The sequence below is a fragment of the Oncorhynchus clarkii genome, chromosome 30, assembly GCF_045791955.1.
Source record: "Oncorhynchus clarkii lewisi isolate Uvic-CL-2024 chromosome 30, UVic_Ocla_1.0, whole genome shotgun sequence".
NCBI classification, from domain to species: Eukaryota; Metazoa; Chordata; class Actinopteri; order Salmoniformes; family Salmonidae; genus Oncorhynchus; species Oncorhynchus clarkii.
In genome coordinates, this window is record NC_092176.1 from 21,915,507 (window position 1) to 21,939,778 (window position 24,272).

Sequence of the window (24,272 nt, forward strand, 5' to 3'; positions counted from 1 at the left end):
AAAACCGGAAACAATAATCACCGCAATTTGACCCCTGTGCAAGTAGCACGAAGATGGACAAATCGGAGTAATGTAAATAAATCAGATATGTTCCTATTGGTGTTCTGATGCATGGTAGAGGCGGGCGTACACTTCGGACCCTCCTTTCCGCTGTGCGCGAGGGAGGGGAGAAAGGAGAGGAGGTTTTCGCGGCCTGCGGTGTGGTTCTATTTCGGAAATCAGTAGTTATCGCTTCATTCTGAACCGACGGATGTTTTACACGGACCTAAATTCAATTTGAACCGGCGGGTGCTCTAAACGGTTTGCATATTGGATAAATATAAATGCTAATATGTTCTTTACATGTGTTTACGAAACTAGCTAGCTACATGGGGATGGGTAACGTTACCAGAGATTGTGGATGTGAGACAGCCAGGATAGGTTACTAGCTACTGTAGTAACTAGCTTGGTCAGTTGACTAACCATTTGTTAAAGCATTGTTGGACATTGCAACTCTCCATCACTGACAATGACCTTGTCTCTTTAATCATCAATACTCGATAATAAAATGACGTCAAGATTTAGCCTAGATGAGTCTTCTGGAATGATCCAAATAAGACTCACGTGGGAGGCCTGTTTGTGCTGTTATCTTGGCGGCTGGTTTGAATGGAGGGTTACCTGGCTCATGGTTTATTGTAGAGTGGGAGCAGACAGAGGGGGGCATGTGTGTAGATAGACTGTGTGATGATAGTAATAAGTGATAACATGTCTTAACCTCATAGAAAAAAACTCCTAACCAATCATGTATTGCCAATCACCACAAGACTTATTCTCAAGTTTGAATACTCATACTGTTCAACAGGACTTATTCCCTCTTCAGATATCTCAATGCTTTTCCTTCAATGGTATTTGTGCTTCTTTGCTCTTTATGAAAGCTCATTATATTCCAGGCACCATCATACTGTCTTTGACATCATTCATACTGTTGACCAGTGGCACTGACTGCTGCTGTGATTCTGTAGGTGCATGAAGCTCTTGAATAAAGCTCTTGAAAAGCCTCACCGGACTGAAGGGAAGTCAGAAAGAAGACCAGGAAGAGAACAGGAAATAGCTTTTAGCAAGTGGAGATGGCCTACTCTAACTACAGCACACTGAACAGGGCTCAGCTCACCTTCGAGTATCTGCACACCAACTCGTAAGTACCGCCTGGGGTAAATACATAACATAGCTACACACTCCACAAAATCACACTCATGCTACACATTACATGGAGGTCACAAATTGCCATAGGGCAGCGCTCAACTCACAGTGGGAATTCTGTTTTGGGGTGAAAAAATACATCACATGAAAGTGTTTTTCCAATGTACACATTGTAAGAGGAGAGGAATGCCATTGTGTCTGGCAAGTGATAATGATCTACAGATTGGCCACACTATGGAGCAGGATATTTCATGCCTTGGACACTGACTGTCACAAACATGAGTGACTAAAATTGTGCCTTCAGATGTTTCACAAAAGATGGTTGACTAGACTACATAAAAATAAACAATGCTAAAAAGCCTTTTTACAGCAAAATATTGCTGCATCATATGGTTGAAAGACCTTCGTGATCAAAACACAGAGGAGTAGAAAGTCAAATGGTTGCTACATAACCAAGTCATTGATGAATCCAGCTGATACAGGACAGCTGTATAGCTCAGACCCTCTTCTGTGTCTGAAATTTTGTTACTTCCCTGAAAACACTGCATTTTTACCTTTATTTAACTAGTCAAGTCAGTTAAGAACAAATTCTTATTTTCAATGACGGCCTAGGAACACCCCACTGTTCAGGGGCAGAACGACAGATTTGTACCTTGTCAGCTCGGGGGTTTGAACTTGCAACCTTCCAGTTACTAGTCCAACGCTCTAACCACTAGGCTACCCTGCCGCATGAACAACTACTGTTGGACAGTTAAGGGCTCAGAAGGCCAGTGGTATGAGTGATATCTGGACAGGAGAGATGCGCTTTGGACTAGGGCCAAGATGAGATGAGAATGAGAGACTAACACCATCAAATAGCACAACATAAATAGCTGCTGCAACTTGTAGATCAACACACTCCCCCCTCAAGTCGTGAAGTTATGTCACTGGAGGCTTGAACATATAAAGAAAGCCCTGTTGACATAAAATGGCTATCAATCATACTGCCTGACTATGTAGGACTCATGACATCACCAGAGAACAACTGTTCATGTTTGATGAGGATGCAGGCAATGAGAGAATTTCATTTGAGGAAGCGTAACACCCCTGCCCCTCAACACACATACTGTACTTCATGTGCTGTCGAACTCTATCAACACCACATTCATGGGTTTTCAGAGCAAGCAATAATATCCCCACGTGTATTTTATTTATGTTCTCATGTTTGGAGAGGATAGCGATTATAACCGGTATAGCAGGTATAACGAAGAGCCTCCTCCTCTTATACATTATGCCCATGGTTATACTTCCTTGACTCTACCCTCGCCTATGGCAATTCCTCTCAAACAACAAAATGAAAGGATGTGATACCTTCACTGGAATAAATTAATGGGACAGCTGAAAGATGAAGGATACAAACTGCATTCAAACCTGAATTGTTCATCCCTGTTGGCCGACTGAGTCAAAGCCTTGGCATTATTTCTGGGAGCTAGCATGTGTCTTCAGGTCTCAAGCAAGGTTACTCAGTTTCAGAACACCATTGCTACACAAGCACATTAACATGGGACTCCAGTAGAGAATCTCAAACAAAAACCCAAATCCACGTAAAAGTATAAACGTTATCCGTGGGATGTCCCAACTCTGATGTCACCCCATTGAAGTTAAACATTTAAACGGTTTAGGGTAGGGATGTTCCAAGGATCCCGGATAGCACTAACCATTATGCCATCCGTCAACTTTGACCAATGATTCGGCCACACCCCATAACTCACACGATGTTACCCAACCCCCAGACGGATGATCTCACAGGGCCCAAACCCCATGTTAAACACACGGATGTTTACACTGACTTGCAATTGTGCTTGCTCTCAGCAAGCGTTTTGGAAATTTAGCTTTTTAAGGACCAGAACTGTAGGTTGATTGGCTGGTTATTTGTTTCCAGGACAACCCATGAGTTCCTGTTTGGAGCTCTGGCTGAGCTGGTGGACAACTCCAGGTACCAACGATGCATTTCTCTCTGTTGTTATCCACAATTCTCTGCTTTTCTACCTCTACCCATCCAAAATGTTTGTACGTATGTGGGACATCATCTGTAGGTGTTAGTCAATCACAAGGGGTCAATTGCAGCGAAACAATAGTGAACTGATATAGGATTAAACCTGTGGGATTTGTATAAGTGTTATTATTCACTGTATTCTGAAATTAAAGGTAAAAGCCTAGGAACCACATCTAACCACACTGGTTTTTATCTGTCTTCCGATTGGTTTGTCACCTGCCAATCATCTCCTACAGGGATGCCAATGCCACCCGGATTGACATCTACACAGGTACACACATGCATACACACAAATATATTGGTTCTCATACACAGGTACATAGACACAAATCTACATACACTGAACAAAAATAAAAGCGCAACATGTAAAGCGTTGGTCCCATGTTTCATGAGCTGAAATAAAAGATCCCAGAAATGTTCCATATGCACAAACTTGTTTCTCTCAAATTTTGTGCACACATTTGTTTTCATTCCTGTTAGTGAGCATTTCTCCTTTGCCAAGATAATCTAGCCACCTGACAGGTGTGGCATATCAAGAAGCTGATTAAACAGCATGATCATTACACAGGTAGTGGGGACAATAAAAGGCCATTCTAAAATGTGCAGTTTTGGCACACAACACAATGCCACAGATGTCTACAGTTTTGAGGGAGCGTGCAATTTACATGCCGACTGCAGGAATCTTCACCAGAGCTGTTGCCAGAGAATTGAATGTTAATTTCTCTACCATAAGCTGCCTCAATGTTCTTTTAGAGAATTTGGCAGTATGTCCAACCGGCCTTTAAACCGCAGACCCCATGTATGGCGTTGTGTGGGCGAGTGGTTTGCTGATGTCAATGTTTTGAACGGACTGCCCCATAGTGGTTATGGTATGAGCAGACATAAGCTACGGACAACAAACACAACTGCATTTTATCGATGGCAATTTGAATGCACAGAAGTATCGTGACGAGATCCTGAGGCCCATTTCTTTTAAGGTACAGTATCTGTTACTAACAGATACATATCTGTAATTCCCAGTCATGGGAAATCCATAAATTAGTGCCTAATGAATGTATTTAAATTGACTTGTTTCATCATATGAAATATAACTCAGATAATCTTGGAAATTGTTGCATGTTGCCTTTTATAATTTTTGTTCAGTGTTTATATACGAAAACATTACATTCCTCATCTATAACCCCTCTGACAATACTATACATACCACACATTGCCTATCCACAATCCAGAGTACCTGGAGTGCCAATGATTACCTGACTACGGATTTTAATTATAAGCTACACCCAGACTTTGACTAGTTCTCATTTTGGAAAGTATAGTTTCCGCAATTGAAAAAGCTTTTATGTCAAAACTAGTTCTGTGTGTTGGGCTCTCTCTCCCCCTCTTGTATCTAACCTGTGCGTGGCTTTCGATGTCATCCACCTCCTATTCTAACCTGAGTCTAATCTCGCTTCTCCTCGTGGCCAACAGAGAAGAAACAAGACTTGCGTGGAGGCTACATGCTATGTTTCTTAGACGACGGCACAGGAATGGACCCCAGTGAGTTCCACTCAAAATATAATGACTAGAGTAGACATGTACAGTAATCAAGTTGATCCATATATCTATTTATAAGCTTTAGTAAATACCATAGTAAGCAACAGTCAACCATATATGACGGTTATATTTCCCTCTTATCTCTCTCACAGACGAGGCGACCCATGTGATCCAATTTGGGAAGTCCAGTAAGCGTACACCAGATTCCACTCACATTGGCCAGTACGGGAACGGACTCAAATCGTAGGAACCTCTTTAATCTTCCCTCACAATCAAAAAAGTCCATTTTGCAGACACTTTCATTCAAAGAAACTTACTGTACATACATTTATAGTGTTTTTATGTGAAGCCCTCTGTAATTGAATCTGCAACCTCGGGGTTGCTAGCACCAAGCTCTCACCAAGTGAGCCAAATCAGTTGTGTGTGTTTTCTCTAGGGGTTCCATGCGTATTGGGAAAGATTTTATTCTGTTTACCAAGAAGGACAACACACTGTCCTGCCTGTTCCTGTCTAGAACATTCCATGAGGAGGAGGGGCTTGACGAGGTGAGGGGTCAGCTACAGCAGGCACTCTTCCATCCAGCAGACCCAGTGATGTCACACGTCAAGTGTCTTAAAAAAATAGTGTATTTATTTTGTGAATATTGTTAGTCAGTAAACCCTCTTTCAGAAAGTTGAAGGCTATGTCCAGCTATTTGAAACGACACTCTGCATCATCATAACAGCACCTCTTGGGAAGTGTGACTGTGTGTAGCTTAAGGTTGTCTGTCTCCCCCGTCAGGTGATCGTACCCCTGCCCACCTGGGAACTGCTGACCAGACAGCCAATCACAGGAGACCCTGAGAAGTTCGCCATAGAGACGGAGCTCATCTACAAATACTCTCCTTTTAAAAACGAACAGCAGCTGATGGAACAGTTCAACAAGATAGAGGGCAGCAGCGGTGAGACGTGTGGCTGTATATGGGTGTTGTGAGTTGGCGTGTGTGTGTGTCAGACTGTATGTGTAGTTGATCATCTATAATCCTAACCGTGTGTCTGTAGGTACTTTGGTGATCATCTATAACCTGAAGTTGATGGACACCAGAGAGCCAGAGCTGGATGTGGAGACAGACCACCAGGATATCCTGATGGCTGGAACCCCCTCAGAGGGAGTGTAAGTATGGTGTGTGATAGAGGTCTTCATAGGTCCAAAAAGTTGGACTCGTTCCGAAATGGACCTGGGACTTTCCCACCCGGACACGATATGCATTAATACATTTTTAAAATAGAGACCTGTTATGAACGAACCCGAGGATAACTAGACCCGTTCAGTATAGACCTGGTTAGATCCAGTCCGATCCGAGTGAGGGAATCAGCAGAAAAGTCATTTTTAAGCTACTTTATTAACCGGAACTGATAAAGCGCGAGAGAAGGGAGAGAGCGGTCAAGATGCCGCTCTAGCAGACGGGGGAGGGGCCGTACTGTGAAATGGGGGAGGAGAGATGAGAGACGGCAACCAACCAAGCCGGCTCCTGCTATAGTAGACTTTGCGACCATAGCTAGTTTATTTATCATCAAATATCATTACGTAGCACCTGTCTTGATTGCATCAAACCGGGAGAAGCAAGTCAAGCTAACTAACATTAGTTCGATAAGTTAATTGAGGCTGTAGTGCATGCACTTTCTCATCCTACAGTTACAAATAACAACTCCATTCAGAATATTAAGGAGAGCCTACCTGTTGGCTCTTGGTCATTGTAGCTAGCCTATTCTTCTCCTTTAACTTTTAATTCCGTCATTTTAATTCCATTTTCCATTGATTAGATATCTCCTAACTTTTGCCACACACTGAGGCTCTATGACTGTAGCCTATTGCCGCTTTGATGATTTATGATTGGCCAACAACAACAGCAAGCTACACATGAAAAGCAAGAGCAGCAGCATAAATTATAAAATGTATCTTTCTCCTGCTGTAGTTTCCTTTGGATCTGTATAGGCCCTTCTGGACAAGTCAGTTAAAATTACACATACCCGAGATCCGTAACAATCAGATCCTACTCAGACCCGTGACATTTAGGATTCAGGATCCAGACCACTCGGGTCCTGGATTGGGTATTGGGATACAGGTGGATCCCTGAAGACCACTCGGGTCCTGGATTGGGTATTGGGATACAGGTGGATCCCTGAAGACCACTCGGGTCCTGGATTGGGTATTGGGATACAGGTGGATCCCTGAAGACCTCTCGTGTTTGTGTGGAAGTATGTTTCAAATAAAATATTTAAGGCCTTTTCTGTGTCACATCACCGGAAAACTACCTAGGACTTTGTGTTTATGTTGATTGTATCACTTCCCTCATACAGGAAGCCAGAGCGTCGGTCGTTCCGAGCATATGCTGCTGTCCTCTACATCGACCCCAGGATGAGGATCTTCATACAGGGACACAAAGTCAGGACCAAGAGACTGTCCTGCTGCCTCTACAAACCCAGGTTTGAAATGTCAAAATAATAGTAGAGAGAATTATTTATTTCAGCTTTTATTTCTTTCATCACATTCCCAGTGGGTCAGAAGTTTACATACACTCAATTAGTATTTGGTAGCATTGCATTTAAATTGTTTAACTTGGGTCAAACATTTCGGGTAGCCTTCCACAAGCTTCCCACAATAAGTTGGGTGAATTTTGGCCCATTCCAACTGACAGAAATGGTGTAACTGAGTCAGGTTTGTAGGCCTCCTTGCTCGCACATTCTTTTTCAGTTCTGCCCACAAATGTTCTATAGGATTGAGGTCAGGGCTTTGTGATGGCCACTCCAATTCTTTGACTTTGTTGTCCTTAAGCCATTTTGCCACAACTTTGGAAGTATGTTTGTGGTCAGTCCATTTGTAAGACCCATTTGTGACCAAGCTTTAACTTCCTGACTGATGTCTTGAGATGTTGCTTCAATATATCCACATAATTTTCCTCCCTCATGACACCATCTATTTTGTGAAGTGCACCAGTCCATCCTGCAGCAAAGCACCCCCACAACATGATGCTGCCACCCCCGTCCTTCACGGTTGGGATGGTGTTCTTTGGCTTGCAAGCCTCCTCCTTTTTCCTCCTAACATAACAATGGTCATTATGGCCAAACAATTATATTTTTGTTTCATCAGACCAGAGACATTTCTCCAAAAAGTACGATCTTTGTCCCCATGTGCAGTTGCAAACTGTAGTCTGAATTTTTTATGGCTGTTTTGGAGGAGTGGCTTCTTCCTTGCTGAGCGGCCTTCCAGGTTATGTCGATATATGACTAGTTTTACTGTGGATATAGATACTTTTGTACCTGTTTCCTCCAGCATCTTCACAAGGTCTTTTGCTGTTGTTCTGGGATTGATTTGCACTTTTTGCACCAAAGCACGTTCATATCTAGGAGACGGAACGCATCTCCTTCCTGAGCGGTATGACGGCTATGTGGTCCCATGGTGTTTATACTTGTGTACTATTGTTTGTACAGATGAACGTGGTACCTTCATGCGTTTGGAAATTGCTCACAAGGATGAACCAGATTTGTGGAGGTCTACAATTTTGTGGAGTCTTTGCTGATTTCTTTTGATTTTCCCATGATGTCAAGCAAAGAGGCACTGAGTTTGAAGGTAGGCCTTGAAATACATCCACAGGTACACCCCCAATTGACTCAAATGATGTCAATTAGCCTATCAGAAGCTTCTGAAGCCATGACATAATTTTCTGTAATTTTCCAAGCTGTTTAAAGGCACAGTCAACTTAGTGTATGTAAACTTCTGACCCACTGGAATTGTGATACAGTGAAATAATGAAGTTAAATAATCTGTCTGTAAACAATTGTTGGAAAAATTCATGCACAAAGTAGATGTCCTAACCGACTTGCCAAAACTATAGTTTGTTAACAAGAAATTTGTGGAGTTTTAAGTTTTAATGACTCCAACCTAAGTGTATGTAAACTTCCGACTTCAATTGTATATGTATTTACACACACATACACACACAGTACCAGTCAAAAGTTTGGACACACCTACTCTTTCAAGGGTTTTTCTTTATTTTTACTATTTTCTACAATGTAGAATTATAGTGAAGACATCAAAACTATGAAATAACACATATGGAATCATGTAGTAACCAAAAAAGTGTTTAACAAATCAAAATATATTTTAGATTCTTCAAAGTAGCCACCCTTTGCCTTGATGACAGCTTTGCACACTTTTGACATTCTCTCAACCAGCTTCATGAGGTAGTTCACCTGGAATGCATTTCAATTAACAGGTGTGCCTTGTTACAAGTTCATTTGTGGAATGTCTTTCCTTCTTAATGCATTTGAGCCAATCAGTTGTGTTGTGACAAGGTAGGGGTGGAATACAGAAGATAGCCCTATTTGGTAAAAGACCAAGTCCATATTATGGCAAGAACAGCTCAAATAAGCAAAGAGAAACGACAGTCCTTTGTAACTTGAAGACATGAAGGCCAGTCAATACGGAAAATTTCAAGAACTTTATAGGTTTCTTCAAGTGCTGTCTCAAAAACTATCAAGCGCTATAATGAAACTGGCTCTCATGAGGACCACCACAGGAATGGAAAACCCAAAGTTACCTCTGCTCCAGAGGATAAGTTCATTAGAGTTTCCAGTCTCAGAAATTGCAGCCCAAATAAATGCTTCACAGAGTTCTTAAAATCAACTGTTCAGAGGAGACTGTGTGAATCAGGCCTTCGTGGGGTGAGAAACCACAACTAAAGGACACCAATAAGAAGAAGAGACTTGCTTTGGCCGAGAAACACGAGCAATGGACAATAGACCGGTGGAAATGTGTCATTTGGTCTGGAGTCCAAATTGGAGATTTTTGGTTCCAACCGCCGTGTCTTTGTGAGACGTGGTGTGGGTGAACGGATGATCACTGCATGTGTATTTCCCACCGTAAAGCATGGAGGAGGAGGTGTGATGGAGTGGGTTGCTTTGCTGATGACACTGTCTGTGATTTATTTAGAATTCAAGGCACACAACCAATATGGCTACCACAGCATTCTGCAGCGATACGCCATCTAGTTTGGGCTTAGTAGGACAACCATTTGTTTTTCAACAGGACAATCACCCAACACACCTCCAGGCTGTGTAAGGGCTATTTGACCAAGAAGGAGAGTGATGGAGTGCTGCATCAGATAACCTGGCCTCCACACTCCCCTGACCACAATCAATCGAGGACAGCCGTCTTCCTCGTTTGCAACACCCTACCGAGTTCCAAATTTCCTCTGGAAGGAACGTCAGCACAAGAACTGTTAGTTGAGAACTTAATAAAATGTGTTTCCATTCCCGATCAGCCACACACAAGCCTAAGATGACCATGCGCAATGCCAAGCGTCAGCTGGAGTGGTGTAAAGCTCGCAAACCATTGGACTCTGGAGCAGTGGAAACATGTTCTCTGGAGTGATGAATCACGCTTCACCATCTGGTAGTGTGACTGACTAATCTGGGTTTGGGGATGCCAGGAGAACGCTACTTACCATGGTTCAGGCTAGGCCCCTTAGTGCTAGTGAAGGGAAATCTTAACACTACAGCATACAATGACATTCTAGACTGTTCTGTGCTTCCAACTTTGTGGCAACAGTTTGGGCAAGGCCCTTCGATCGGTGTGGCAGAACTTGACTGGCCTGCACAGAGCCCTAAATCAGCCCCATCGAACACCTTTGGGATTCATTTTGGACACCGACTGCAAGCCAGGCCTAATCATCTCACATTAGTGCCCTACCTCACTAATGCTCTTGTGGCTGAATGGAAGCAATTCCCCTCAACAATGTTCCACCATCTAGTGTTCATGCCCTTGATTTTGGAATGAGATGTTCGACGAGTAGGTGTCCACATACTTTTGAGAGAGAGCGAGATCTCTCTAGGCAGGAATCTCTAAGTCCTGTTTGTCTATTCAGCTAAGTGTGGGTCTTTCTGTTTCAGGGTATATAAATACACATCAACTCGATTCAAAACCCGCGCTGAGCAGGAAGTAAAAAAGGCTGATCACCTCGCTAAGTTAGGTGAGTTTCCCATATCCATGCATGTGCGCGCACACACACACAGATCACCTGGCCAAGATAGGCAAGGTACACACACACACACACACACACACACACAGAGAACCAGGTCTGCCTTTAGAACCTACTACCCCCACTGACTGTGTGTGTGTGTTTTATAGCTGAAGAGAAGGCTCGGGAGGCGGAGAGCAAAAGTCTGTCTCTGGAGACCAAACTGGGAGACGACATGTCTAGAGAATCACGGGTAAGAACCAACATACGCACACCACTCTGCAAGATGAACAATATCTTGACCCAATAGTCTTGACTCCTCTCCTCCCTTATTCAAATCACCCTCTCTCTGTCTCCTCCAGGTCATATTGCGTAAGGCCCAGGAGGGTGCCATGATGCTTCGCCGGGAGGCAGAAGTGAAGAAGAAGATTCAGGAGTCCAAACAGAAGTCAGTCAAAATATTAAACTTTACAAACCAACTTTATAAACAAACTAAAGTTAAGGAAAACTATAGAACTTTAACACTTCTCTCTCTCCCTCCCCCAGAGCGTTGAAGGACCCAAAGGAGCTGAGTTTTATCTTTGGGGTGAACATTGAGCAGAGAGACCTGGACGGGATGTTTGTGTATAACTGCTCTCGCCTCATCAAGATGTATGAGAAGACTGGACCTCAGCTGGAGGGAGGAATGTGAGTAACACACACTCCTTTCTTATTGACTATCGTCTGTGACCAGTGTGATGACCAGAAATGCTTTCTAATTGTGTGTGTGTGTGTGTGTGTGTGTGTGTGTGTGTGTGTGTGTGTGTGTGTGTGTGTGTGTGTGTGTGTGTGTGTGTGTGTGTGTGTGTGTGTGTGTGTGCGCACAGGGCGTGTGGGGGTGTTGTGGGGGTAGTAGATGTCCCATACCTGGTTTTGGAGCCCACTCACAACAAGCAAGACTTTGCGGACGCTAAAGAATACAGACACCTTCTGAGAGCCATGGGAGAACACCTAGCCCAGTACTGGAAGGACAGCAACATAGGTAACACACTTAATGTACACGGTGCCTTCAGAAAATATTCATACTTCTTGACTTATTCCCCTTTTTGTTGTGTTACAGCCTGAAAATGTATTTATTTTATTTTTTATGTCACCCGTCTACACACAATACCCCATAATGTCAAAGTGAAACATGTTTTTAGAAATTTTTGCAAATGTATTGAAAATTAAATACAGAAATCTAATTTACATAAGTATTCACAAACCTGAGTCAATGCATGTTAGAATCACCTTTGGCAGCGATTACAACTATCTTTCTGGATAAGTCTCTTAAGAGCTTTGCACACCTGGATTGTTCAATATTTGCACATTATTCTTTAAACATGTTCAAGTCTTGCCATAGATTTTCAAGCCAATTTAAGCCAACTGTAATGAGGACACTCAGGAAGATTCAATGTCGTCTTGTATTCAGAACAAAAAGTGAATTGCTTTGCCACATGTTTTGCAGTTTTACTTTAGTACCTTGTTGCAAACAGGATGCATGTTTTAGAATATTTTATTCTATACAGGCTTCCTTCTTTTCACTCTGTCAATTAGGTTAGTATTGTGGAGTAACTTCAATGTTGTTGATCCATCCTCTGTTTTCTCTTATCACAACCTTTCGTCTCTGTAACTGTTTTAAGTCACCATTGAATTGGCCTCATATCCTCATCTCCAGCAACAGAGTTAGGAAGGACGCTTATATCTTTGTTGTAACTGGGTGTATTGTTACACCATTCAAAGTGTAATTAATAACTTCACTGTGCTCAAATGGATATTCAATGTCTATTTTCTTTGTGGTTTTTACCCATCTACCAATAGGTGCCCTACTTTGCAAGGCATTGGAAAACATCCTTGGTCTTTGTGGTTAAATCTGTATTTGAAATTCACTGCTCGACTGAGGGTCCTTACAATTATCTGTATGTGTGGGGTACAGAGATACGGTAGTCATTTAAAAATAAGGTTGAACACAGTGAGTCCATGCAACTTCTGTGACTTGTTAAGCACATTTTTACTCCTGAACTTATTTGGGCTTGCCTTAACAAAGGGGTTGAAGTCATTTCAGCTTTTCATTTTTTATTAATTTGTAAAAAATAAAAATAATTCCACTTTGACATTATGGGGTATTGTGTGTAGGCTAGTGGGAAAAAAATCCAAATGTAATACATTTTAAATTCAGGCTGTAACAACAAAATGTGGGAAAAGTTGAGGACTGTGAATACTTTCTGAAGGCACTGTACATAACCATAATAGTGGTTAATCAGAGATGAATCACGCTTCAGGGTAACAATACATTATAGTAATTCTAGCATTAGAACGTTGACATTCTCTGCTTTTCAATAGTATACAACTGACATTGTAAGTTAACTGCTTGATATTGTTTTCAAAGCGTTCATAAATGAGTACAGTCAAAACAGTTCACCCCTACTTAAGTGTAGCCTACCATGCCCCTCTCCCTATGTCTAGGATGCAACATTAGAGTGACAGTGGAGAATGCAGGCAGATTGTTTGGTAGGCTAAATAAACAGATCGTAGAAAAACAGAAGCGTGGAAAAACAATAACTATTTAATCAGGTGAATAGCTCTAGTTAGAGACACACTACTGTTCATGAGCATAGTTGGGTCATTCTATAAATTAAGGGGCCAATGTGTGACATCCCGGGTAAAAATTTCAAAATGGTTAAATAAAAATGTATATAATACAATGGGTTCTGACAATAATAATAACCAATAATGAAATCATTGTCCTTAAACTCTTCAAGCAAGTGTGCAAGTGTTGCTTCCTCTGTCCTTGATTCCTCCAATCCTTGCCTCTCCTTGAAAGTGCATTGGAGCCCGAAGGGAAGAATCTTCCCTCCTCTCCCCCAATGTGCTTGGGGACCTTATCATTCAATGGGTTTTGATGAGGAGAGAGGATGCAATGAATCAAGGAAATGCAATTCAGATTATCCTAAGGACAGAGGAAGCAAGTATTTGACAGCTATTAAATATGTTTGACAGTACCAGATTGACTGACTGAGCTACAATAATACCAATAGCCTGTCCAGAAACAACCCCTAGGCCCTACTGTCCAGAGTCTAGACACTTGTGGATAGGCTTGGTTGAATTTTGGCAGTATTGCTTGCACCTGTCCAATTCTCTGAGATCTCCACAGTGTCTAGAGGTAGGAGCTAGGGGTTGTGTCTGGACAGGACCCTACAACCCTCCAGGTGTGGGGTGGACCTACAGCACTACACTTGAGGCATTGGTTGGATGTTTCATTCCATTGCTATATACACACACAGATTTTCACAGGTGTAAGCTGGACACACCCACGACACCCTACCAGGCTGATCAGACATGTCTGGGTAGCTGGAGACCTGCTGGAAACACTGAAAGGATATATTTACATATGTACTATTCACACCCTTGCTTCATTCCAGCTAGTTAGTCAGTGGTTGCACATCTAACTATAGCTAGGGCATATATCTAGTCTAGCAATAGATACGGTTGTTTTGGCTGTATAGCACCATTTAATAAGATTACCCATGGTAGCTAGGTTATATCAGTCAGCTAACCATTTACAGTAACAGCAGTTTATTAATAAGTCAATACACACAGTCTTATGCAGAAATTGAGAACTCTTACCTTATATTGGCACTGTGGAATGGTACGGGAAGCTATTTATGAATAGATAATAGATGTATAGAAGGGTGACCTGCTTTGAAATGACAGGAAGGGTTGGCTGTGCACTTGACCAGGCATTACACATTTAACCCCTACCCACTTTTGAACATTGAAATAAAACATTTTGTTTTTTTGTTTTTATATGCAAAAACAAATGAACAGGTTGTTTACACATTCCCGTTTACTCTGTTTTAACTTGGAAAGCAAACGATCAAAACGTACACGGACCGTAATCTTACCTCAGAAATCTTGATTTAATGTTGTCCACAAAGCAGGCTTATTATCTTGATCGCTGTAACAGACACAAATGTTCTGTCAATTCTCCAGTTCCTCCGCACTTCGGGTGTTGTTAAATGGCGTGCAGTATCACACAAGCTCTTTATCACTTAACAGTCATTCAGAAAATCCTTTCCTGAATCAGCTGATGTTGCTCAATAATGTCCCCAAGTAACTAAACAGCTAGACATCAAGGGTGTAATTATCATCAACTGCGTAATTATTTTAGAACCCTGTTAATGACGTATCAATTTTTGTTTTATTAATCATTAAAGTTAGTCTTTCTGTTTTAAAGTATTGGATTTTGCAATCACATACTTTATTTTGGATACGTGTTCCCATGAAAACTGTTTTCACACTGTAACATAGGGAGATACGGAATGTTAGGTTACAGTACACTTCCTACGAGTCCGACGGCAATATCCAGGAATTTCACAGGATCAAGGTCAATGTGTAATTAAATTGTTAAATGCTTAGTATATGTTATAACAACAAACCGTATCATAAATGTAAAGAAAGAAAGATGGTGTTTTATGTCACCCAATTTTTGTATGACAAAGGGTTTAAACATAGGTTTGATTCAAATAATGAATTATATTGAATGTATCGGTGTTCCTATGCTATTTCTTAACGGGGGGACAAATTGCAAATTATTATTCATGACTTTTTAACAGCTCCAAACAGTTGTCCACTACAAGAAATGCTCATTGGTACCCTAGTTTATAGAAAGACCCAGTTATGCGGTTGTATCGTTTCTGCGACATCCCTAGTCCAAATGACTGGAATGTTTCTGCTTTCCCTCTTTTAGCTCAGAAGGGCATAGTGAAGTTCTGGGATGAGTTTGGGTACCTGTCTGCCAGCTGGTCCTCGCTCCCCTCGCCAGAGCAGAGGTACAAGAGACGCCGCGCCATGGAGATACCCCTCACCATACAGTGTGGTGAGTTGTACACTCACAGAGACACTGCTCACTCTTAACGTGTTGAGTCACACACACACACACACACAACAAATGCAAACAAACAAGCTCTGATGTTATTCTCTCCCTCTCTATCTGTAGATAAGTGTCTGAAGTGGAGGACTCTGATGTTATTCTCTCTCCCTCTCTATCTGTAGATAAATGTCTGAAGTGGAGGACTCTGATGTTATTCTCTCTCCCTCTCTATCTGTAGATAAGTGTCTGAAGTGGAGGACTCTGCCATTCCAGATGGATGCGGTGGATAAACGTTACCCGGACAGCTGGGTGTGTCTGATGAACCCTGACAGCACTCAGGACAGGTACACACACACACCGACACACACACACCTGCAGGGACACCAAATATATCACCAATATCTTATTTGTGTGTGTGTTGTAGGTGTGACGCGCCGGAGCAAAAACAGAACCTTCCGTGTGGGGTTCTGAAGAAGGACAGGCAGACGGCAGAGGACAAACAGAAAGAACTGACAGAGAAGATTAGACAGCAGCAGGAGAAATTAGAGGCTCTGCAGAAAACCAGCACCATCAGATCAGCAGCAGATGTGAAGAAGTTACCTCTGGACGTCAGCATGAGACCCATAAATGAGAGTTCCTCCCAGGTACCCACACACACAGTCATACATATACTCACCTTTTACTGGTAAACACACACTACAGATCTGTCACACACACACACACAGTCATGTATTTATTTATTTATATATATTTTCACCGTTTATTTAGCCAGGTAGGCAAGTTGAGAACAAGTTCTCATTTACAACTGCGACCTGGCCAAGAATAAAGCAAAGCAGTTCCACACATACAACAACACAGATTTACACATGGAATAACAAAACACAAGGTCAATAATACAGTTGAAAAAGTCTATATACAGTGTGTGCAAATGAGGTAAGAAAAGGGAGTTAAGGCAATAAATAGGCCATGGTGGTGAAGTAATTACAATATATCAATTAGACACTAGATTGATTGATGTGCAGAAGATGAATGTGCAAGTAGAGACACAGGGGTGCAAAAGAGCAAGATAAATAAATACAGTATGGGGATGAGGTAGTTGGATGGGCTGTTTACAGATGGGCTATGTACAGGTGCAATGATCTGTGAGCTGCTCAAACAGCTGGTGCTTAAAGCTAGTGAGGAAGGTAAGTCTCCAGCTTCAGTGATTTTTGCCGTTCATTCCAGCAGAGAACTGGAAGGAAAGGAGGCCAAATGAGGAATTGGCTTTGGGGGTGGCTAGAGAGATATACCTGCTGGAGCGCGTGCTACGGGTGGATGCTGCTATGGTGACCAGTGAGCTGATAAGGCGGGGCCTTACCTATCAGAGACTTGTAGATGACCTGAAGCCAGTGCGTTTGGTGACGAGTATGAAGCGAGGGCCAGCCAACGAGAGGGTACAGGTCGCAGTGGTGGGTAGTATATGGGGCTTTGTTGTGTCGTGGAAATTTCCTCTATTTACCAAATCATGAGCGCAAACCACAACACAAGTCAGAGTTAGTTATCAAAGTCCATCTTTAATTATATGAGCTCTATCACAACCCTGTGACTCTCAGATCAATTCAGTGTCTATCAATTAATTCTCTGAGAGCCCCTTCTACATTGCAACTGAGATCCTTTAATAGCAAAGAACACACATAGTCAGACAGCATAGACATAATAAATCGTTCAGCTTTGTCTCCTTACTCAAACCCAGAACCATAAACCAATCCTCCATATCAACAGGCATATATCAAATTGTCATTTAGATAAAACCAATTCTAAATACAACCAATCCTGGACAAGCTCACGGGGAGCATAGAATGATTCCAGACACTGCCATCCTCCACTCCCCGATGGGAAAAGTAGGGAGTGACTGGCACACAGACACAGTGAAGCAAAAGATAAGTTTACACATGATGACACCTTGACCTCTCCCCTCTCTGCGGCCCATGCAACTTAGTCTTGACATAGAACAGATAACTGCCAATGGCCACCACTATAGTACAACAAAATACATTCTTATGAGAAATAACTCACAAACATATGATGAATATAAAACATCTTACCTATGTTACCACCTAATTCTGATTATTCCCCAACATTTGACAAAACGGACGGGACTGTGATAGACTGCATCCAATTTGTTGAGTAGAGTGTTGGGGGCTATTTTGTGAATGACATCGCCAAAGTCGAGGATCGATAGGATGGTCAGTTTTACGAGGGTATGTTTGGCAGCATGAGTGAAGGATGCTTTGTTGCGAAATAGGAAGACGATTCTAGATGTAATTTTGGATTGGAGATGCTTAATGTGAGTCTGGAAGGAGAGTTTACAGTCTAACCAGACACCGAGGTGTTTGTAGTTGTCCACATATTCTAAATCAGAACCGTACAGAGTAGTGATGCTGGGCGGGCAGGTGTGGGCAGCGATCGGTTGAAGAGCAGGCATTTAGTTTAACTTGTGTTTAAGAGCAGTTGGAGGCCACGGAAGGAGAGTTGTATGGCATTGAAGCTCGTCTGGAGGTTAGTTAACACAGTGTCCAAAGAAGGGCCAGAAGTATACAGAATGGTGTTGTCTTAGAAATAATTAGTCGCTAATTGACCGCCGGAAGCCCAAACTAAAATAATATTTCACAAAACATAATAATTTCAAACCTTACTTACACTACATGGCAGTCGGTGTTCCAATTCATCCCAAAGGTGTTCGATGGGGTTGAGGTCAGGACATGTGCATGCCAGCCAAGTTCTTTCACACCGATCTCGACAACCCTTTTCTATATGGACCTTGCTTTGTGCACGGGGGCAGATCTTATGCTGAAACAGGAAAGGGTCTTCCCCAAATTGTTGCCGCAAAGGTGGAAGCAAAGAATCATCTAGAATGTCATTGTATGCTATGGCATTAAGATTTCCCTTCACTGGAACTAAAGGGCCTAGCCAAACCAGGAAAAGCAGCCCCAGGCCATTCCTCCTCCACTGAACTTTACAGTTGGCACTATGCATTGGAGCAGGCAGCTTTCTCCTGGCATCCACCAAACCCATATTAGTCCGTCTGACTGCCAGATGGTGAAGCGTAATTCATCACTCTAGAGAGCATGTTTCCACTGCTCCAGAGTCCAATGGAGGCGAGCTTTATACCACTCCAGTCGACGCTTGGCATTGTGCATGATAATCTTAGGCTTGTGTGCAGCTGCTTGTTGAAAGGTGGTATCCTATGACAGTGCTACGTTGAAAGTCACTGAGCTGTTCACTAAGGCCATTCTACTGCCAATGTTTGTCTATGGAGATTGCATGGCTGTGTGCTCGATTTTATACACCTGTCAGCAATGGGTGTGGCTGAAATAGCTGAATCCACTAATTTGAATTTGTGTCCACATACTTTTGGCCATGTAGTGTATCTCTTATCCATGGAAATACTTGAAATTAAAATAACTTGGAGCTAATTTTTCTGGTGCTTTTATAGTGTTCTGTCCAACAATATTCTTAACTCAGAAAACTTGGGGGACCAAATCCGGAATTCGGGCTGCCAGTTGGGGAACCCTGCTCTACCGGTTACACACACACACACACACACACACGGTCTCCCTGATTATCTGAATATAATGTGTCTCCTGTTTTCTCTGTCTCTTAGGGAACCAGGTCGTCAGAGCGTGTGTCACGCCCTCGCTCCCCTCCTCTCCCCGCCCTCCTCAAGAACGCCCCCAGCCAGCCCCCAGCCCTCAACCGCAAACCCACATATTCCCCTCGACCGACCACCCGGCCTGCTGCCCCTCCCCCGGCACCCAGAGTTGACCAATCCAGAGCTGGAGCGAAGCAGTCACCCGCTCCAGCAAAGCCCGCCCCCAAAACTCCAGCCAAAGTCCCCGCCAAACCCACCCCTTCAAGCCGTACCTCACGGGTTAGTGTGTTGTGTTTTAAGCTGTCCTTTATCAAATCTTATGGTATATGTTAATGGTTGAAGCAGATATTTACATGATAGCTGTTCATATCTATGGTCCCTTAGCAGTAGCAGTAATATCTATGGTGTTTCTACAGACTCCAGCCAAATTGTCTCCTGGCAAAGCAACCACACCTGCTAGCAGCCAGCGCAAGAAAGTGATGGAGCAGGAGGAGAGTGAAGAGGAGGAGGAGGAGGAGGAGGAGGAGGAGGAGGAAAAAGAGGAGGAAGACAGCGAGGATGACAGTGAGGAGGAGGAGCCTCAGCCCAAGAAATCCAAGATGGTAACTGCAGTGGGGAATCGTGGGAAAGCTGTTGAGAAAGCTCCACTCAAACGGGGAAAAGTGTCTGAGGTACAGTCTCTCACTCAATCGCTCTCTCTCTCACACACACTGCTCAGACTATCACGCTGTCAATCTATAGCATATTTCTATACAACATATCACACAGACAGAGGGAAGTACTGAATTTGTTAGAGGGAACGGAGAAAAGGGAAAATGTGATGTTTGGAGGAAGAGGATAGGTAGAAAGATGTCCCCTTAAAACGAGTCAGGACGGAGAGATGATGTTAGGTATAGAGGGGGATAGCTCTTTTTGAGGAAGAAACAGACAATGGTTCTTTTGAAATAGGACAGGGGATGGGATGTATGAAGAACAAGAGACTAACACATGGAACGGTCCAGAAGTCAGGCCACTGTACTGTTGACACAGATGTCATGCGATGTCATCGAACCCCGCAGGTCCATACCCCCCCACCCAGCACCAAACCCCCGCCACCTGAGAAGAGGAGAGCTATCATAGCAACACGGCTGCCCCCCGCAACACCACCCCTGGCTAAACCCATCCCCACCCCCCCTAGAGCCAAGGTACCCATCTGCCACGGAGTTAGAGGCTACACTTGCCTTCTCTACTCATAATGGAATCGGCCCTATCCTTCTCTCTTAACTCTAATCATAATAGAATGGATCATACCCTTCTCTTACAATTGTACACTAAATGGAATGGGTCCAATCTGTCTCCTAACTCTACTCTTAATAGAATGTGTCCTATCCTTGTCTCCTAACTCTAATCATAATATAATGGGTCCTGTTTGTCTCCTAACCCTACTCTAAATGGAATGGGTCCTATCCTTGTCTCCTAACTACTCTAAATAGAATAGGTCCTATCCTTGTCTCCTAACTCTACTCTAAATGGAATGTGTCCTATCCTTGTCATCTAACTCTAATCATAATATAATGGGTCCTGTTTGTCTCCTAACCCTACTCTAAATGGAATGGGTCCTATCCTTGTCTCCTAACTCTACTCTAAATAGAATGGGTCCTGTCTGTCTTGTAACTCTACTCTAAATGGAATTGGTTGTATTCTGCTCTCCTGCTCTTTCTTTTCTCACAGTTCAATAACACACCGCTCTTCCTGGTATTTCCTTACACACACTTACTGTTAGTTTGAACATTGTGTTTTCTGTGTGTGTGTTTTCAGGTGACAGACAGCACAGAGAACGAGGACCCAGAATATGATCTGAAGAATGCTCAGAAAGGTGATTTATTCAATTCTTGATGATAGCTCCAGCCATACATTTTGATTGGCCAAGAAGATTTCCGATTAGCAACAAGTCCACACGGAAAAGTGACCGTTTCACAGAATATCACGGACGCAATCTTTCCCCATTGAAAGCAGTTCAGCCAAGCCTGAATTCAGTTTCAGGACAATGCTTCATAAAACTTCTATGTGTTGTCTCCTGTAGATAAGGGTCTGTTGGTGGAGGTGCGTGTGAATAAGGAATGGTTCACAGGCAAAGTTGTTGCTGTGGAAACCAGTAAGCAGAGCATTCGCTGGAAGGTGAAGTTTGACTACGTCCCCAGATCCACCCCCAAGGACCGATGGTAGGCGCACCAACTCACCGTGTCGGTGCTCTGTTCTCTTACGTTTATGTATGTGCCATATGTATGTGTCATTTCCAAATGTTTATTTGTGTATTGATTTGATGACTTAGTGTTCTCAGGAGTTTTGGGGTGTTATTATTTATTATGATGGTTAGGCAGTGAGGAGGTGAGGTTGTTTTTGGTATATCATTTATTGTTGTTGTTATTAGGGTTTTCAAAGGCAGTGAGGAGGTGAGGTTGATGCGACCGCCCTCTCCCCTCTCCCAGACCCCTGACACACAGCAAGGGGAGGGGACTGAGAAAGGCCCCCCCCCCATGGAACCTGACACCACCCAACCAGGATCCAGTCGAGAGGTGACTGACAACCTGGTCACCATGATGAGGTAACTATGATCACCCGATGCTCTGTCATTGAGTCATAACTGTTGGATTTTGGCCTCTAATTCCCTTTTTTCAAAGGGGATGTCATAGCTATAATTGTTGGTGTGTGTGATCTCTTCAGGACAGTGCTGCGTTATTTCTTCCCTCCTGATTTCCGGATCCCGAAGGAAGATGTCAACAGCATGACTGCAGAGGAGCTAGTGGCCTTCCCTATGGTGAGACTGACCCTGAACTTCTGACCTCTAACCAATGTCTTCTAGAGACCTACCCTGGAGTCTAGCCTGCTGCAGGCATTGTAGACAGTCATATCATTGTAATTCATACCAGAGCAATGTCTGTGTATGTATCTGACCAGTGTGACCTGTGTGCATGTGTTTCTGCAGAAAGAGTATTTCCAGCAGTATGAGCTGGGTCTCCAGTCTTTGTGTAACTCGTACCAGAGCAGAGCTGATGCCAGAGCCAAAGCTGTGGAGGAAAAGAGTAGCAGCGCTGAGACCAAACTCAGGGAGGCAGACGAAAAGCTACAGAAACTACGAACCAACATTGTACAACTGCTGCAGAAAGTACAGGAGGTAAGACACACACACACCAACATCGAAGCTTTGCTACAGAAAAGATACGAGGTAACACACACACTGAATACTAATGTCTCTCCTTCCCTTCTGCAGGACATTGACATAAACACAGATGATGAACTGGATGCCTACATAGAAGACCTGCTGACTAAGGGGGACTAGAGAGGAGGTCTCTCCACCCGGTGCCTGACTCAGACAGCACCGCCCCATCTGATTCTCAGAACTCTGGTCCGTCCGGCCTTCCCAATGTGTACTGTAGCTCCTCTACAGACGCCCTTTACCCATAACTCCCTCCATGAGGCCTGCTTGCCCCGCTCTACACAGTCTACTCTGTCTTCTGATAGATCTGCAGATGGAGGAGAGGAGAGGCAGCTGCTGCCTGAACTGGTGCTGTTGCTGTTTGGTCCCTGAGTTTGTTTTTATAAAACTGCAGTATATGTTTTTCTGTTTCTCTTTCTGTTCCTATTTAGTAAGCATTAGCATGTTCTCATAATGGACGTGTATTTTTATTTAGTCCTTTTATATATCAACAATGTATGTTATATACAAGATATGTTAAGCTACTGTAGGTTAAGCCAACCAGTCCTGATTGACTGTAGAACTGAACTGTCATCAATCTGTAGGTGGTAAGATTCTGCGCACACACACACACACACACACACACACACACACACACGCCAGTCTGAGTAGGGCACCAAGCATCCCCGATCAAAGTTCCTGTGATGTAGATGACAGGCGTTTCTGTGATTTCAGAAGACGGTCTGTATTCTCCATATTGATCTGTGATCAGGTGGAGAGATATTAAATGAATCATAAACCAATAATCTGATAACGTCCTGACCTCTAATCCTGACCCACAACCCCTTTATTACCACCAGTCAGTCAGATGCAAATCCAGTTCCATTGAATCCCATATTTGATGTTAGCTTCAATCACTCTGGTCAAGCCTTTGAAAGCATGTTAAAGCATTAAGTTTCATCCATTGTCCCAGTGTTGATAAATCTAATCAGTGTTGCCTAGTGGCTTTCAACCTACTTTCTCCTACCCTCTCTCCCCAGCCTACCCTCCTCTCCCCAGCCTACCCTCCTCTCCCAATCCTACCCTCTCTCCCTCCCACCCTTCCATCCCCTCTCCCACCCTTCCCTCTCCCACCCTCCTCTCTCCCACCCTCCTCTCTCCCACCCTCCTCTCTCCCACCCTACCCTCCTCTCTCCCACCCTACCCTCCTCTCTCCCACCCTTACCCTCCTCTCTCCTACCCTTACCCTCCTCCTCTCCCCCCTTCCCTCCTCCTCTCCCCATCCTTCCTCCCTCTCTCTCCCATCCTACCCTCCACTCTCTCCCCACCCTGTCCTCCTCTCTCCCCACCCTGTCCTCCTCTCTCTCCCCTCCCTATCCTATTCTGACAGTGTAGTCGTCAGATTTACCAGCCAGCTTATTGAGGGTGTTTGGTTCTCCCAACGCCCTCAAGACTGAAGTACTTACTGGGTTTTATCAGTACGACTATCTATAACGTTTCCTCAGTACAACCGTATTATGTCCCAATTATTTCCTCTTGCCATTGTGACCCAACTGTTTTCATTTAGTTCTCAGTTATTATCTGGATTCTGAGTTTATAGTTCTTTGTTCATATTATTCAGTGGTCATGTTTCTTCTAATAAGTATTTTTAACATGTCAAGGAAACATTTTATTAAAAGGTGAACGTTATTTTGTCTGGTGTGTCCTCATTGAGGGGAAAAATGCAGTATTTGTTACCTCTATATGGAGAAATAATCAATTTGGTTCCCAAACAACTACACAAAGGCATATTTACAAGTAATCAAATCAAATGTATTTGTCACATAC

The 24,272-nt window shown here is 43.2% G+C and overlaps 1 protein-coding gene across 3 annotated transcripts; it reads left to right on the forward strand.

Annotated features, from left to right (window-relative positions):
• The first annotated feature begins 133 nt into the window (after nucleotides 1–133).
• LOC139389630 (ATPase MORC2A-like) lies at nucleotides 134–24,134 on the forward strand. 3 transcript variants are annotated; one of them, XM_071136487.1, is made up of 27 exons: nucleotides 134–300; nucleotides 1,002–1,174; nucleotides 3,101–3,154; nucleotides 3,451–3,485; nucleotides 4,685–4,753; nucleotides 4,903–4,993; nucleotides 5,187–5,295; nucleotides 5,531–5,690; nucleotides 5,791–5,902; nucleotides 7,090–7,215; nucleotides 10,681–10,760; nucleotides 10,919–11,001; nucleotides 11,111–11,196; nucleotides 11,295–11,435; nucleotides 11,615–11,769; nucleotides 15,517–15,645; nucleotides 15,878–15,983; nucleotides 16,064–16,283; nucleotides 19,283–19,549; nucleotides 19,687–19,941; nucleotides 20,329–20,454; nucleotides 21,068–21,125; nucleotides 21,333–21,471; nucleotides 21,681–21,854; nucleotides 21,974–22,067; nucleotides 22,236–22,424; nucleotides 22,521–24,134. In XM_071136487.1, the coding sequence occupies exons 2-27, from the start codon at nucleotides 1,107–1,109 to the stop codon at nucleotides 22,587–22,589; spliced, it is 3,195 nt and encodes a 1,064-aa protein (XP_070992588.1). In that variant the 5' UTR covers nucleotides 134–300; nucleotides 1,002–1,106; the 3' UTR covers nucleotides 22,590–24,134. The 3 variants fall into 3 exon arrangements, with proteins under 3 accessions (XP_070992588.1, XP_070992590.1, XP_070992591.1); XM_071136489.1 differs by lacking the exon at nucleotides 20,329–20,454 and having other exon boundaries at nucleotides 153–300; XM_071136490.1 differs by lacking the exons at nucleotides 21,974–22,067; nucleotides 22,236–22,424; nucleotides 22,521–24,134 and having other exon boundaries at nucleotides 153–300; nucleotides 21,739–21,854.
• The last annotated feature ends 138 nt before the right edge of the window (nucleotides 24,135–24,272 follow it).

Bases quoted from the DNA above. Each gene is read 5' to 3' on its own strand.
- LOC139389630 (XM_071136487.1), top strand. From the start codon at position 1,107: ATGGCCTACTCTAACTACAGCACACTGAACAGGGCTCAGCTCACCTTC. The intron at 5,903-7,089 runs GTAAGTATGGTG...TCCCTCATACAG, and splicing joins GGAACCCCCTCAGAGGGAGT to GAAGCCAGAGCGTCGGTCGT. The intron at 7,216-10,680 runs GTTTGAAATGTC...TTTCTGTTTCAG, and splicing joins TGCTGCCTCTACAAACCCAG to GGTATATAAATACACATCAA.